Raw genomic sequence first — 17,799 nt, 5'->3', positions numbered from 1 at the left:
GCAGGTAAACATAATGGTTTGAAATGAGCATTGGCGTAATCAATTTTGAAAAAAAAAAAAAAAAAAGTGCAGCCTTGACTCATCTTGGTTAGAGGGAGAACCCTTAAGAGACAATGAAGATACTGCTATCCTACTCCCTCATCTAACTTCCATCCCATATTGACTCCATATCTCATTTTCTGCCTCCTCTTTTCTCTCAGCTGAGTTATGCTGATGAGCAGTTGGCTGTTGCAAGGACTATGACTTAAGTTAGAGTTAGCGTTAGAGGAATTTCATCCTGAAAGGCATCAAGTAAAAGTGAGTGTCATCAGATGAGAAAGGGAGGGAAGAAAAAACAGCAGTTAAAAACCAAATGTCGTATCTAAGCCCCATGTAGCCAGCACCACTCATGGCAACAACGTCACATGCAACAGAACCACACACAGACACACACAAAGCATCGTTTTGATCACTGTGATACGCATCAGAGCGACTTCTATAGTTTGAGACACTGCCAGTCCCTGCTGCTTTATTTCCCCTGACAGGACAGCACACCAAGAGGTAGCACAGTGGCAGGCCTGAAGAGCCGCCAACAACAGCGACAACAACAACAAAATCTTTTCAAAGTCTTGTAACAGACCGGAAAATAACCTGCAAAATAATCGACAAGAAAAAGCAGCCTTGTCACGCATGGGAGCAATCATTACATGAATGTTATTATCTCCACAGGGCAATCAAATGGCTCTATCGTGGGGTTAAAAAGCATGTCCCTTACTTGTGTTACATGAGGTTAATTAGACATCAGAGATGGACATTTGAAAGTGGATTGGCCTCTGGTATGAGGAGGGTGTATCAGACCTCTGAAGAAAGTAAGCCATTAGACATTAGCTGTGGATTTATTGAGCTTGTATGAGTATACAATACCACTCCAACGAAAGAGCCTGGCCCCTGGAAGCTTGACCTGGTGACTGGATTCATGTTGCACAGTGATAACTATTCCACAAATGTGACACAGGCAATAACTAGAAACTTTAAGAATAGGCGATAAATAATTTAGTAGCCAGAGAAACTGAGGAGAATGACACTAACTTACCTAAATTAGTTATGGAGCTTAAAATACAGCAGTGAATGGGAAAATTAGAGATTAATGGGCACCACTATTATGAATGAAATACAGAAATGTCCAAAGTCTGACACCTTCTTAATAGTGTACTTAATCTTCACTGTTTTACCTGCAGCCATGAGAGATGAGCAACTCTTCTAAAACACTGGTGCTGACTAATGCTACTCTAAGCAGTGATGAAGACTAGATGATACTAGGAAAGAAAAAGTGGATAACAGCAGCAATAGAAAAAAAAAATAAATAACTGAAAAAGACTACCCATTCTTACACCATATAACATCAGCTGTGGCGCGACATTTGAAGGATCATTATAATTAATTATTCTACTCTTTCACCGGTAAGTCATTCACTGTTGAAACACCTTTAATTCTGGATGAATAGCCACTTCCCACATAGAGTTTATTTCAGAGGTAATATGAGAATTAAGTCCAAATAAAAATCTAAACATACCTCCCTTCAGGGTGAAGCTTGAGTCACAGCAGACTTCCTTATGATTATGGATAATTGGTGTCTACTGAGGAAATTAATCTTTCAGGCAACAGAAAAACCAAAAGCAACTGAATGCGGGAATAAGTGTTTAACTGATACAAATGTCAACATACCAGAAATCTGGCAGTAGGTAACAATACTATGAAATTCCCCAGTTCTTGCAAAAAACAGAGCGAGAGAGAACAGAGGCTGCATAGGCATCGGATAGGCAGGTGCGCACAAGCAGCAGTTTCAACTGACAGACTGAGGTGTGAAAGTATGACTGACTTCACTGTTGCGCCACCATCATTTTCTTCCTGCAGTTCATGAGCTGCGGTGATTGTTTCCTCTGCCTGCTTGTCTTCAGATTTCATATCAAACAACGTGGCTGCCCTTACCTCTTGATGGTACATGCACTTTGGCAGAAAAACAGCACCACTCAGGACAGTCAACTTTGATTTCCATACCAAAGTTTTTGGTATTAACCTGATGTTGCAGCATCAGTTCCCAGTTGTCATTGATTTCCAGTATGTGGAATAATTATATTTGAATCATCGTGCTTTTTTTTTTTTTTTCTTTTTTCAGAACACATAGAAAAGATGAAAGTTAATTCTTTTTGCTCTTTATGACAAAAGAAGATACTTTTCCAACAGTTTAAGACCTACTTTATAAGGTTGAAGGACGGATATTCACTCCACTTGAAGTCAATAAAGTAAAGATGTTGGGAGTACCAACATGGCTTTTTGAAAAACAAAGCACACAGTCATTTCCTCAAGGCACCCTGGACTCACTCATCTTCCTCTGGTTAATGAGTTCAAAGACAGCTTTATAAAACATTTACAGACACACAGAAGGGTTCTCAATCTCTACCAGAGTTCCACATGACCCCAGGTTAATTCACCTAATTATCATGCTTTGAATCTTCTATCACTCTTCTTCCTCTTAGTCAACTTCTGAGTCTCCATCCATCTTAAGCCCCTCACAACAGGAGGACCAAAAAGCAAAACCTTTTCATCTCTACAAATATTCCTCCTCAAAAAGGAGTCATACATGCCCCAGAGTAGCTTCCAGTGAGTTCAACACACACTCACCAAATGCAGAATTATCGGCATCTATCCAGAAAATGTTTGTATCATAAAATCGCTGCTGATTTTCACTGACTCCCTTATGAATTTGGAGGAAGCTTTGCCCACTTCTCTAATCAGCCACACATCAGCTAGATGAGGCTGATGAGAGGGATGCTTTGATGTGCTCTCTGGGTACCATGAACCAGAACAAGGGAGTCTTAGCGATAATGAAATGACTGTTAATGGAAAAGCCCTCCGTGCAAAAATGCCAGATCTGGATTGTAAAGAGAAGCAACATAAAAATATACATTTGAGGTATACAGTTGAAATTATTTTACTGCTGTGACCACAAAGATCCTTTTCCTCTATGGCAATAACTGACAGTGAATACAAACCAGCTTTTATATTTGAAACATGACACTGTTTCAATAATTTTGCCTAATTTTTCATCTGAGACTGATAGTAATTTATTCAATTATATCTCACTTTTTAAAAATCATTCTGGAAGCTAGTAGGGAACTAATCCACATCTTTTAGTCGAGCTATCAACCAACAAGGTTTTGGTTGATGGCTTAATGGCTTAATAAACGTATGAATTAATCTACACTTTACACAAAGGCCAGTCAGAGTGTCTCATTGCAAAGAGTTGAGCATATTCATCTGAGTGGCCCCTGGTCTTGTGCTGGAGATAGAGCCTGGCCAGGACTGCTTTCGTTGCACTGGCTGCTCTGTAAAAGCAATGTCCAGTTCAGGAATGTCTCTGTGCCTCGGCCAAGCAGGAACAAATTGAGGTAGAGACAGAAGGATATAAGAATTAGGAAACAGTAATGTAAAGGAAAGATGGATTAAATGAGAGGGTGAGGCAGTTTGAAGCAAGGAAGCAAAGAATGATGCATAGGGGGAGAGTTAAAGATGGAGGATGCAGAAGGAGAGGAATCTAACTGCTAGTTCCATGAATGTATCAACATGTGGAAGGTTTCTGCATGCATTTTTTTTTTTTTTTTGAAGTGGGGAAAACACTCAGCAGACTGTTTCCACTTTATAATGGCGAAGCAACCATGACTACAGCCATGACAGGGACAAGGGGACTTTGTAATGTCTGATGGGTCAGGATAAGGACTGCTATCAAATAAATTTATCAATGTACCATCAAATGGACTTGTGGGCTGTGCCTGATCTGACCCAATATCCACCATACTGAGAGCAGGATTAAGATAAGAGTTGACTGCTAGGCCAGGATCTTCTTGGACTCAGTTGCCCATTTTGAAGTATTATGTGTTTGTTTGTTTGTGTGTGGGTGTGATTTGAGAAAAGAGGTGGTGATGCAGAAGTGAAACTGTATTACCCATATACATGAGCATGTTAATGTGTAAAAAGTGTACAGGCTTGCAGTGTTTTTTGTTTATACCAGTGGATGGCTTCATGAAAGTGATTCATGGGAAAGAGTGAAATGAAGACAGAGTAGCAGCAGGGAGAAGAGAGGTGAGGGTTTATATTGTTTACTTGTGTTATCCATTTACATCCCAATGGACTACTGCATTTTTGGACCAGAAGCATGAGTCCAACCACAAGTGTGGGGTCATGCGACAGTTGTGACTGAGGACACAGCAGGGGATATTGTAAAAACCAAATATCCACAGAAACTCTGCTAAGGTCAGCTGAGGGTGTTTGGACAGTGCAGTCAAGAGGACAGCACTGAAAAGCCAACATGGATTATTTCAACTGTCCCCACCAAACTCTGCACGACAACTAAAAATGCAATTGTTCTCCCAAAATTCAACCTAGAGATTGGAGGTCCATCAAAGTACTGGAAGTACTTCCATGAAAGTAAAGGGTAAATAGAAAAGAAACAAAAGAAAGAATTTTTTTTTCAGTTCCCTGTAACGAAATCGCTTTCTGTACAAATTCTGCCTTCGCCTACATAAAATAGAGGGGACTGAGATTTCATTGTTCACAAGAATGAAAAAACATTCCGTACATACACATAGATACAAGGATTATTTCATTTTTCTCAAACTGTATTTCTATAAAAAGTATTCAAGTTTAAATCACCCCAAGCAAACAATGCAGTTTCTACAAAGAAATGTTCCTAAATGTTTTGAAGATTATGTTTTTTCTGTCTAAGTGGGCAAATAACAAAACCATAATGGATGATTATGTACTATATATATATATATATATATATATATAAAAAAGAGAAAAGTAAATTATCTGCAAAGACAACATGTCTGTAATACACTGAGAAAAGTACAGCTACGACTGCAAAGCCAGTGTGAAATAATGAGAAGCGCAGCTTCATTCCGCTACTGAGTGAGTGAATTAGAGTCTCGCCAAGTCAAGCCGCCAAAAACCAAGTGTAAACACAGTGTTTTAGCTCTCAAGAGGGAAAAGATGATTACCTCACAATTACAAGACCACAGCAGAGAGAGAGGCCCCATTGCCTCAGTGACAGAATGAGAGATTACAGGGTGGCTGGTGTACTAATGATGATGGGGGGGCAAAAATGCTACAGTTTATCCCAGAGGATGCACAAAATTGAAGCAGCTAAATGGGATCTGTGGCACTTGGCAAACATTTTGTCGATGCTCTTCGAAATTAAAGATGAAGAGGGAGTGCTTTATTTGTTGCATGTCTGATGCTGAGTTAAACAACCTTTTTTTTTCTTGAGAGCACTGAGATATCAGCATCCACAGAGCCAGTCAACAAGTTTGTCATCCAGTAGAGCTCCAGCATGTTTCACCGCAGCCAGTGAATGCCAGACATATTAGTTCTACAGTGTTGTGTTTACTTTTACCAGCAAGTGGGTACTGCAAGTCTAACAATTATCTAATAATTACATTGATTAGCACAGCTTAGTTGGTAACCAATGTCATTGGCTAAATACAGAATACATTTGTATAAAATGTGTACAACTTCCTACGCTGGCATTTCTGTACCATTGGCATTCTCACAAAGCTTTCACACACAGGAGGGTTATCTTTGCAATACACTGTTCCTACCACCCATCGGTTTTTAAGCCATCTAATAAATCCTCGCACACTAATGTGATAACTGTGGGGGAGGGTGACCTAATCCCACACAGATACAATAATACACACATAGACCTCAACATCAATTGGCTTTCATTGATGCCATATTGATCCTTCCTGAGAGTTAAAGTTAGTCTTAATACCTTTTCATATTATTGATCAGAGAAAAATATAATAGATGAATGCAAGCAGATGATGCAAAGATACAGACAAACATCCTATACAGATTGATAAAAATTTAATATATATAATTTAGTATAAATTGATATTCATAAAAAGTTCTATAACCCAACTAGAAAAGGAATATGCCAAACATTATGTAAAATGGGCGGCACTGACTATTAAAGACATGTGTAACGTGTTATAAAAACAGCAGAGGGAGAACTGGATGGGTTGTAGTTATGGTGGGTCTCTTAAAATTGGTCATCCCCTTTTATTAGCAGGTCTCTTACCTTTTTCAACTCTTCCAAAGTAATACCAGTGGTTTCTTTGGACATGTTTCTGTTCAGATGATCTAAAATTTCAAAATTTCGGTCCTCTGTGACTCAGTCACATTCTATTTGATGGAAAGAGCATGAGCCGGCCATTAAAACAATGAAGCTATATTAATACCTGTGTATATGAACTCACTGCAGCTGGGTGAAAATCTAGTGATCTCAAAAACTTTGACACAGTCACTACTCTACTTAACGAACATTTGTTTTACAGATATTCAGAAGTATGACCGGAGAGCCACAGGTGAAAATTGTGTTTGGAACAATCCCCTTGCCGACCGTGAGCCACACAGCACCATAGCCTACATCATCCCAGAATCATAGTTCTTCGCATTAGCGCTAAGACATGCTCTGTTACAAACAATTCAGGATACGAATAGCCAATCGAAACACAACCCGTTCACAAGTTGGGTAGGGTCGGCTCTTGGTGCGAATATGTTGCATGAAGTTGGTATGCATACGTCAGCTGTTGTATGAAATTTGTCCTGAGGCTGGGGCAAGAACAATGTTTAAAATAACATATACACTCTATTCTATATCAAAAGTCAAGTCTTTTGTGTCATAATTTGTTTTCATGGAAGCCTTAACTGTTCCGGTAGTGAGAACCATTTCATCAGAAATCATTACTTTCCATTATGGCCATCATCCCTTTACTATATCTTTTTATATCATTACAATAAAGAAGCAATAACTAACCAACTAACTTAAATTCTCTGTACATCAATTCCAGTCAATGTTTCACGTAAGCTCCAGACCTCAGAGCAGAATGCCAACTGCACAACAGTCCCCTCTGAGTGAGCTAAGCTTTATCATCTGTTAATGAATTCCACGGCCAGCAGTGCTTGTTGCTGTAGGCAGGTAATTAGTTTGAACAGCGGGAAAGATCAAAGACAAAACTTCCTGCCTTGCCCTCTGGTAGTGACCTCACAAGGGGAAGTCACAGATTTCACTGTGTGAAAGAAGGGGTGGGAAAAAAAAAAAAACAAACTCTATGAAGCTTAGCCAACAGGCACAAAATTATAGTCTCACTAGAAAGTTGTTTCAGTCTCAATCACAGCAATTACCTATTTGGCATAACAGCAAGCGCTTTGTAAACTAAATAGTTGCTTAGTGACTTTGTGAAGATTACCCATTTGCCATTTAATTCCCAATTTTCTGATTCAAAAGTTCAGTTGTTTTCCCTCCTGATATAATTTGGTCGCTAAAAGGTTATTGCGAGTCTGATTCAGTCTCTTAAAGACTACAACAAAGAACAGGCTAAGAAAAGCCATCATTTCACAGAAGAGTTAAGACTATCACATACTCAGAGTTATCATCCTGAGTGCCAGAGCTTCACTTCCTCTCATAGTGCTGGCTGAAGCTCTTATCTGTCAAAATGGAGGGCAGCAAAAGATAACGTGGCCGTGTGTGTGTGCGCATATGTTTGAATGCCAGTTTTATCTGATGATCCAAGCCATTACCCAGCAATGCCCGACAACATGGTGGCTCACATTTTTTCACTGGTGCCAAAAGTGGTTACATTAACACAGCTCAACATGGTCTCACGTGGTGATGATGATACAGTGCCAAAGTACCTTTGAAAATATACAAGGACAGATGTACTAATATTAGTCATTTCCTCTCCACACACTCAGGAAGATTTGTTTTTCTATTTGAGTTGTACCGTAATCCTTGTGCAAAAAATTTAAAGAAAATATAAAACAGTAAGCAAGAGTTATAGACATTGAAAAATGTCTGAGGGCTTGGCAGGCGTACTCTCGACACTAACTGAAAGATTACAAGCCCATAGGATTTGGCTGGTTGTAGTTTTAGAGTGCTGCTTAATTCTGCATGTAGCTCTCACAACACATTTCATTGTACATGAGGGATAATTGAGAAAGTCCCTGTCATGCCGACCAAGCGACTAATCGGAGTGTTTGAAAGAACCGTACACGTGCCACATCACGCAAATACCGATTCAATGAATTACGAGCTAGTTCTGTAACGTTATATCTTTTGTTCTTGATGCTCCACAACGGCACTTAACATAACTTTGTCAGTGATATATTGATTATTGATTTTAAATCCGCTTTGTCATTTTTTAGCTTCTATATGCTTTTCTATGTCACTAAAGCTAATTTCTAATTAAGTCCAAATTACATAAAAATCATGTTATTCACATCAACAAATGGCAACTGGCTTACAAAAAAAAAAGAAAGAAAGAAAGAAAAAAAAAAATCAAAGCACAGACCAATCTCAGTGTAAGTTTATATTTTCTTCCTTTCACTTTCACACTGATAGGATTTCTCTTCACTTTTGCCACTCGCCTTTTAACTAATTCAGTTAACTGGATCACCAAAGGTTATTTTCAGAGTTCACCCCCATCCACTCTCTCTCTTTAACCATAGCATGGGGCAGAAGTTCTGCTTTAACAAAAAAAAGGAGTTTATTACTATTTCAGTATTGGTTGGGGAATTTAATCTACCCTTATTTTCCTTTCTTTCTATTTGTTTCACCTGAGATTCAATGACTTGTGTGATTGTTTTCTAAGTTTCCATATCTATATATCTATATTATTTCAAGGTCTGAGGGTAATTTCATTTTGAAAGTAAACTTTTATCTACGAGTCAAAGCTTCATGATTCTTTTCTTATCAATGCATCCTGACCTGACACCCAAAATAATAATTCAATTTTTTATCTGAAACTTCCCCTTCTGTAAGACAATACCTTTAGGTGGACCAAAGCAAACCTCTCAAATCTGTTTTGTTTAGCAGCACTGCCTGCTCTAGTAGTTTCACCCATTGAAACTTTATCACAACTGTCCAAAAGCAAGGAAATGTGTCCATCTATATATGGCAAAAATGGTTTTCCTGGAACTGACCACACTTGTGCCTGGCACATGGACATCCCATTCCTTATTCCCCTCTCCCTGCATTCCAAGTGGAATACATCACCTGCACATGGCTGCCAAGAATGAAACATACATCATCCTGTCAGGACAAAAGCTGAGATGGAGCGGGAGCACGGCAAACAAATGGCAATTCTGTCCTGAACAACTAGTCTCAAATGAGAGTAAGAGAGCGGCTAAAACCTATTCAAGCAAATAAAGCATATTTGAATTTGAATAAGCGAGGGGGCGTGGAAGCACAAGAGAGAGTAGAAAACCAGTGAAAGCATTGAGCCCACATGATCAAATACACAAGAAAAATATGTCAACCAGTCGTACCTTAAACTGGCACATCTGGACTATTCTTAAGTTTGGCTAGACTAGGTGACATTAAATCTTTGGCCCTTAGCTGAACTCAAGATGAAATTGAGTGAGTTGGCAGTGGTTGTATTAATTGAATGATTGGATGTGAGCATTGATGATAATATCCTCTGGTCACCCTCAAAATCCCCCTGTATAAATCCTGGCAGTGAAAAATTAGATGGCCATCAATTGAGATGAGAACATACTGAAGCACTCTCTGGAGTTTCAGGGATAAAGCATTGTAGCATACTGATACAACATCCTGTACACTTGAGAAAAAGTTCCTATGTTGGATGCATTGTTATTGCTATACCTTCATTCATTGTTAAGAACAACTGGAGAAAATAGGAAACATAAATTTGATAAGTTGTAGGTAAAACTGAAACTTAATATACAAATAAACCCTAAAAAAGAGAGGAGTTGCTGATGAGGCTTTTGCACATACACTGTGGGTACCTCTAACTTTTTCAACCTGTACTGTTTTTTTCATGGACTTGCATGGCACAACAGAAAATTAATTTACAAATAGCATCCTTTCCAAATCTGATGAAAAGTAATTATGCAATCTATGCAAGGTGGTTTTGTGGGTTACCAGCCTTCTTCACTGGCTGCTGTATCATGTGGGTCTTTCTAGCAGGGCCGACTGTGGTAGTTTACTGGCAGAGCTGAGTTATGATGGATGGCAGCTTAAGGAACCTTCTGGAGAAAGCAATCTTTTAACAAACTTAAGTCATAGAATTTAATAACGCATTGTCTCTTCTTATTTAGATCTGTAAAATCACAGCATAACAGAAATAGAAACTGCAGACGCAACAGGGTAACCTGCCAAAATGTTAATCGTGCCTCTATAATATTAGTTCTTTAAAAGGTCTTCCTAGTCAGGGCCCTACAGAAGATTTTTGTATTTTTGAGTATTGTGGATGCTACATGTAAATAATTTGTGGCTCTGCCACTGGTGCAACTGGAGCTGATGCTCTCCTCCTCCAAACTGCATCTACCTACACATGTCAGGGGTTTTGGGAAATACAAAGATGCCACATGCAGACTGCCAAATTGACAGTTTGTGAGATGTTCCTGTTGCTGATAGTGGGTTAGGGTTAGGGTTACATGAAACATGAAACAAATTTAAGGCAGGCTATTTTTCAGTAATACAAGCATTGCTTTTGCTGTCTAGATCAAATCATATTAGCTTCATTTCCTGATTTTAGATGCAATTGCGACATGACTGAATGAAGAACAAGTGTACCGAGAGCTTGTTAAAGGTAAGGACCTGACTGTCAAACCAAAGTGTTTAAACAGTAGACAAGACTGTGAATAAAGGGATCTATAGTTGTTAATATGCAGGGACTCTTGAGATTGACCATCCTCCCCCAATGATTATCATTTTCCCAAAGCCCTGCAAAGCCTGCATCAAGTTGGCTAGTGGCCCTCTGCCAGGGGCTTTGGCCAATATTGAGGATTAAAATCCAACAAGTCTATAAATACACCTAGTAGACCAGCGTCAGCACACAGCTAGCTATTAGACTCACCTCTCACTGTTGGATGGTGAGCGTGTGTTTTTTCTCACTTGCTTTTACTTTCTCCCCCTGCCTTTCTGGTTCTCAGACTCTCAATGCTCTCTCTCTCTCTTTGTGCTGCCATTTTCCCCTCCAACTCGTTCTCTCAGTTTGTCTCCAACTCTTCTATGTCCCTCAGTCTATCCCTCTCATACTCTCTCGCTTGGCAGGGCCTCTTAATTGGAAACAAGCTGTGAGAAGGCTTTCAGTTTGAGGTTAAAACTGCCTCTGACCTGCCTCCTGCTGTATTTTTTCCTCTCTCCTTTGGCTGTATCACAGGCTTGTGCACAGTGGCTGAGAGCAGATGTATGACAGACAGAGTGTGGTGAAGAGAGAAGCAGAAAGTTGACTCTTCCCAATGCCTGGAAACAGCCAAATCATGACGAGTAAGCAAGCCAAACGAAGAGCTTTGGGTTTTTAGGCTTTGAACAACAAACCCAATAGAACTAAGAACTCTATAATCAGGCAGCCAAAAAAGATAGGTTAATCACAACACAGGGTGTATATATTCCCTTTGCAAGCTCCAGATCTTTTTTCAAATATGACTTCTGGCAGAGCAAGTCAATGTCATCAAATGTAAAGTTCACGCAATCTTCCTAATGGTAGCGAAGAGTCCAAGAAACACAAAACTATAGAGCTATTACCATAAAACATAACATTCCAAGCCTCTTGGTTATCTGAGTTTCAACAAAATGTCTAAGCTGTTAACAAAACAAACACAGGACAACAGTTAGAAAACACAGGAAAAAAATACAGTTATTGCAACCAACAAAATCTAATAATTTGATGTAGTTTGCAATGTCCTGCCCAGATATAGTCAGATCCCCTCTTCAAAAACCATGACATACAAAGTGCATGACCATGCAGAGTGCAACAAAATCGCCATATATTTACCAAGCATCTGGATCATCTGGAGCACAAAGTCTCAACCATCACACAAAAGTGGCACGGCCATTACTTGGTAATTACAGTGCAAGGCTGCATTCAGTCTGTCACAACTTCCTTGTTGTCAGTGGGAGAGGATAAGAGGGATTTGTTGCACAAAGGACCACAGCCAGGCACAGAAACTATTACTTCCACCCAGTTAGACCACAGACTGCACTGTCTGGCCCATGGGGCTGCATAACCGACAACACAACCCAGTCACAGTCAAACATGTCAACCTACATGAGAAACTCTGTACAACCCAAACATTTTTTAAATCAACATTTTAATCACTTTAATCTTAAGATTATTCTGAGCTTTATAAGAGTAAGATGTTAATGTGACAAGTATAAATATGTACATAAACATGAGCTGGTAAGACCAAATTTACATATAGGCCAATGTAATAACTTCAGTCAAAATAAGTCTGACAGCAGCACAGCGGCACAGTGGTTAGTGCTGTTGCCCTACAATAAGGTTGCAGATTCAGTTTCCATTTCTGGGGCCTTTCTGTGCCGAGTTTGGATGATCTCCCCATGCCTGCGTGGGTTTCCTTCAGGTACTCCGGTTTCCTCCCACCATCCAAAGACATTATGTTTGGGTTAACTGGTGATTCTAAATTGTCTTTAAGTGTGAGTGTGAGTGGTTGTTGGTCTGTGTCTGTGTCTGTCTCTGTGTGTTGGCCCTGTGATGGAGTGCTGACCTGTCCAGGGTGGACCCTTCCCTTCCCTTCCCTTCCCCAGTGTGAGCTGGGATTGGCTCTAGCAACCCCCACGACCCAGAAACGGATAAAGAGTTGAAGATGAATAAAAAAAAAAAAAAAAAAAGGAAAGTCTGACAAACAGCTGCAACACCCAGAAGATATTTGTAAGATCTCAGATCACGGTTAACATTTGCTGCCAGCTGCTTATTCCAGCCAGTGTATTGTTTACAGCATAGTTAAGTCAGAAGCCTTATCATCTGGAAAGCTGAAAAATGACCCAAAAACAAATATTGATTTCCTTGGAAACTGCCTTTCTTGAGTACTACCTCACCCATGCCTTGGCCCCTCCAAGTCCTATTCCCTTGGAAAGCCATGCACTGCTAGGTGCCAGGACAGGGATACGGAGCAGGTCTGGGTCTGGGTATGGGTAGAGTAAAACTGATTCAACTTCTACAGTCTCATGAATCCATTGCATCAGTCCAAATGTCAGGCGAAAAAAACAAAACCCAAAAGTAACTCTTAATGTAAAATCAGATGGTCTACACAGTCAAATGCTTTGATCAGTATTGAAACAAAGTAGTTAAAGGTAAGGGCACACACAACTGTGCATAGATCAAGGCTAGACGCACCTAGATCTCAGAACTAAACATCTTCTGGGGATCATGGTTACACTCATCCTACTGCAGGGATAATATATGATTCATCGGTCATAGGCAACAACATTGCACTCATATATGAAGTCTTTCCAAAACCAAAATGAAAAACACTGATTTCAAGGAATGCCATGATGTTTGACATATCATTCATTTCAGCTAGTCTCAACCTTTGAACAGGTATGAAACCAAAGTACACTAAGGGGAGTAGGTTATTATTTCACACAGGACAAAAAGGTTTTCTGTGTTGTGTGATGCACTTTCAAGATATTTTTTAGCATATCTGCTCCAAACAAACTTCTATTAATGTAATAGCGCAGTCACCCCACAGTAAGAAGGTCACGAATTCGGTTTCCAGCCTGGGGCCTTTCTGTGTGGAGTCCAAAGACATGCATGTTTAGTTGGTGACTCTAACTTATCTGTAGGTCTGAGTGTGAGTTGAGTGGTTTTTTTGTCTCTGTCTCTCTGTATGTTGCCCTGTGATGGTGACCTGTCCAGGGTGTATCCCACCCTTGCCCAGAGTGAGCTGGTATTGACTCCAGCGTGACCCGGAAACAGAAAGTGGTTGAAGATGGAGGGATGTACACATTTTCAACCCTGAGATCTTGATTCTAGGATGCAAGGTCATAACGTGAGTAAGACCTCAGAGTACATATCTTCCAGCACAGTGAAAGTCAAAAGTGGGCTTGGATGAAGAAGGCTGGCAAAACTAAACTTTAAAAAAAAAAAAAAAAAAAAAAACTGCAAAATTAATGTTTCTTGCTTTTAAAGTGCAAAAAATTCTCGGAACCGAATTGATTTTACTGAGAAAATACCTCAAACGTTGGAGCAGCTGGAGAAGATGAGGCTGGAATGAGTAAAATCATTTTATATAATTTAACAGGAATTTGGCTGTGGATTTGGGATCAAACCAAAGCCTGTTGACTGATAGTGGTGTGGTTTACTGAGGATGTACTGACTGAGAACTACTGAACATTCTGTAGTCATGCAATGAAGCTAAGCTGGTGAGGGCTAGTGAGATACGCAAAGCCTGTTTCTCCCTCTATGCTACTTAATGACAGAAGGATTATTTTTTTCCTTTGGGTTATGGCTCTGATGCCACCCATCTCACTCTGTGAAATCACTCCCTGCCAGCACTTGGCAGTGAGCAGTCAGCTGGCAGAGAGAGGCAGTGAGTGAGCAGATAGCTCCTGTCTTAAGAGTGATATGGAGAATGTTCCTCTGCTGGGCCAATGAGTGAATCACTAAAGCTGATATTTACCTGCACAGGCGCACACAAACATTAGGATTGCTGCTAAACAATCAAAATGTGAAAAAATACACAGTAACACACCCCTGGTTAAAAGGACTGGAAGAGGGCTATATTCACCCACAATCACTGCAATTCATGTTGCAGTGTAGTGTCATCACTGACGTCTTCGGATACTATGAAATAGTTTGCCATCAAAACCAAACAGCCAACAACATCATAGTTAAGACACAACATTGGGGTCAATCACTGCAGGGCCCCGAACAACGGCGGGGTCACGCAGGACACAGGTAGGGGCCGGGGCATTCCTGGCTGATGCAGTTGGGTTTGTCTGGGAAATGACTGAGCAAACAGGGGCCAGAGTGGCTTCCCCTTACTGGCACCAGTGCTTTGTCCCTACTAATCCACCCCAAAGAGCCACAGTCAAACACCCAGCGCCACACAGTCACCAGTAACAACACAGCACAGTCTGGGGGCACATGAAATGAATCCCAGCAGCCAAAGCACAGAGATAGACGCCAGTTTACTCATCAGATTTGGGCACAGAAAGTAGTAAGGCTTATCTGTAGGACTGGATAGTGAACCCAACTGTTTGAGGCAATCGGGCTATGCAAAATTGCCTTCAAGCCGCTATACATTCTCATCACATTTCCTCATGTCTCAAAAGCATACAGAAAAAACAATGGATATGACAGAGACATAATGCTCGGGATTGTCATGGTAGTGAAACTTTAACTTACACATCCGGAAACAACAGAAGGAAATGAAATAATAGTGTGATAAAAGAGCATGAGCAAAACAGATAAAAGCCCTTATTCGAGGAAACTTTAAAATATGAATTGAAATATATGTGGTGCAGAGAAATTAACAGACCCCTGCCCATAATAATATAAGCCTAGTGAGTGAGATCATTATAGTAGCCCACGCTACTTTATCTTTTTTGTCATTGTTGGATCAGAGTGGAATCTGAAACTCACAGTGACAACATGAGACAGACAATAAATAGAAATTATCTTGCATGCAGTCTAAGTGCATAGTTCTGAGTGAGTGTATTTGGGTGATACTCACTTGTCATATTCTGCGTTGTCTTTATCGCAGCGTGCATCCTTGTGCTTCTGCCAGTCCTTACCATGTTTACAGGTGGTGAGGAGGACAACATCCTCTGAGTTATGAACATGATACAAAGCGTTCCTTGTGTCTGAACCGATTCCAGTTAGGTACCTCTTCCCCTTAAAAACAAGCATGTACTTCCTGTACGGGGGAATGGTGTTATGTTTCAGGTAGCCTCTTTCTCCTCCTGTCCTAGGGTGGTCTTTAGAGAAAAGAGGGATAGAAACATCAAAGTTGGGGCGGAAGTTCTCTGTGCTGATGCTGGCCTTGGCCAACATTGCAAGGCCAATATCGAACCCCAGGTCCTCTGTGTAGTCTGGCCAGGTGCCAGAGTATAAGTTAAAGATGATGTGGTTTTTGCCTCCGTTCCACAGGGGAAGGCTCTGGACTTTTGCCCTCAGGTTGTGAACATACTGGGGTGAAAGCTGGTCCCGGTCCAGTGTGTCCAGACTCAAGACAAACAGACATGCCTGTGCTGGGTTCAGTGTATAGAACCTGGACCCTTCAATCGAGGACAAGATGTTCTGATAACTCTCTGACATCTTCTCCCCTTTCTGCTGGGGGTAGATGTAAACTTTAAATCCATTCCTCTCGCACAGGGAGAAATCAAAACAGGACTCCATCCTGCAGCGTTTTCCAATGTACACGCCAGAGTTGGCGTCCCTCTTCTGCCTCGGTGATATGTGTTCATTGAGATCATCGTGCTGGTCTTTCTCCCAGGGGCTGAAAGGCTGCAGGTACCCCGGGAAGTGACGCCACCGAGCCCCGGGGTGATAACCGGAGAGGCTGCGGTCATCACGCCGGCTTGGTCCCGGTCTGGACAGCGGGACTTGTATCCCTCCAAAACAAAACAACAGGATGAAACACGCACCGGCAGAGAACAGGATTAAGTACCGTTTTTTGGCCTGCATGTGTCCTATGATTTGAGATAAGATGGCTGGCAATAAATCCAAGAAGTCCCCAAGTTTTGGTTTCACCACCTCCTGCGGGATCGCTCCGCCATCTTCCCCCGGGCTGCAAGGGCTGTGCGCTCACGTCTCCCACCTTCTGCTTCGGATGCCTTTCACAAGTCCGGGAGCTGATCCAACGCATGTGGGCGACTTATAATGTTCATCCACCTCGTCTCCCCGTCAATAGTTGCATCGATTGAGTGACAACAGGTTATCCTATGCAGCAGAGTGCCCCGACGTGGGTATGTGAAGGGGCACCCTACTTTCCTTTGTACTGGACTACCTTTCCTTTGCCCGAAACGCTCATCGTAACACAGGATGCTACTTTCTAGCTAACCACAGCCCCGCAGTGAATAACACCACCACCACACAAAATGAGTTCAAACTTGAGCCTATTTAGCAGCGGTGTCTCCCAGACTTGTTGCCTGGACAGTCAACTATTGTCCCTGTTTGAAATTAGCTACCATCTAGTCTCTGGTGTTGTCGTGTTTATTTCACTACAGGACCCAGATAAATGTGTCGTGGCTGTCTGTTAAGTGTATAGAGCGATCTCCACAGATGACTCAGCTAGCAAGCAGGCTAACTACCTGGCTGGTTTCTGAAAACATTCCCAGTTAGCTTGTTAGCTAAGTGGTCGCATCAAAGTAGCTTTAACGCCGCTTGGAAGTGAAGACAGCCGGGCAGCCCTTGATCTCCGCCCGCGAACATGTCCCCTCTGTCTTCCGCTACTTAGCTCTCCTTCTCGCTCTCCCTCCGGAGCCGACAGGCAAATTTCTCCGTCGGTGTGTCCGGTCCTGTGAACTCGCCCCCGGCACACACATACGCACAGACACACGCATACACGGGACCGAGGGGTGCAGAAGAGACCGGAGCCAGGCGGAGCGGCGCGGCGCGTTGCTCCCACCAGGACGACTGCTGATGATGATGTGACGCCGCCCGATGGCGCACGGTGCGTTACCATTGGCTGCCGGCGCACCCCGCGGTGGGCGGGGCTTCCAGCACACCCATTCACATCCAGACGGAACCGAGCGGGAGAGCGTCCGCCGTGATTCGGCCACAGGAGGGGTTTGCGGTCTGCCTGTTGATCTCTGCCGGACCGTCGGAGATCCTTCTCCCTGCGATAGCTTTTTGTGGACAAAAAAATCGAGACAGCGCATCCAATGGCAAAATCATCACACCCCGAGGTGTAGTTAGACATTTAGTCATTCAGCTTATTCTGGAGTTTTTGAATAAATCATATTAGAGTAATTGGGTATTTATTTTC

General features: G+C 41.6%; 1 protein-coding gene across 1 annotated transcript in view; it reads right to left on the bottom strand.

Moving 5' to 3' along the window:
- LOC115045130 (exostosin-1a-like) overlaps nucleotides 1-17,437 on the bottom strand; it is a 33,773-nt gene extending 16,336 nt beyond the window's left edge. Inside the window, exon 1 of the mRNA XM_029504649.1 lies at nucleotides 15,544-17,437. Within this exon, the coding sequence (XP_029360509.1) occupies nucleotides 15,544-16,496 (953 nt within the window). The 5' untranslated portion in view covers nucleotides 16,497-17,437. The remainder of the gene's footprint in view (nucleotides 1-15,543) is intronic.
- Nucleotides 17,438-17,799: the final 362 nt, after the last annotated feature.

This window comes from Echeneis naucrates, chromosome 6, assembly GCF_900963305.1.
Source record: "Echeneis naucrates chromosome 6, fEcheNa1.1, whole genome shotgun sequence".
NCBI classification, from domain to species: domain Eukaryota; kingdom Metazoa; phylum Chordata; class Actinopteri; order Carangiformes; family Echeneidae; genus Echeneis; species Echeneis naucrates.
Note: the sequence above shows the minus strand (reverse complement) of the source record. Positions and strands in the feature narration are given on the sequence as shown.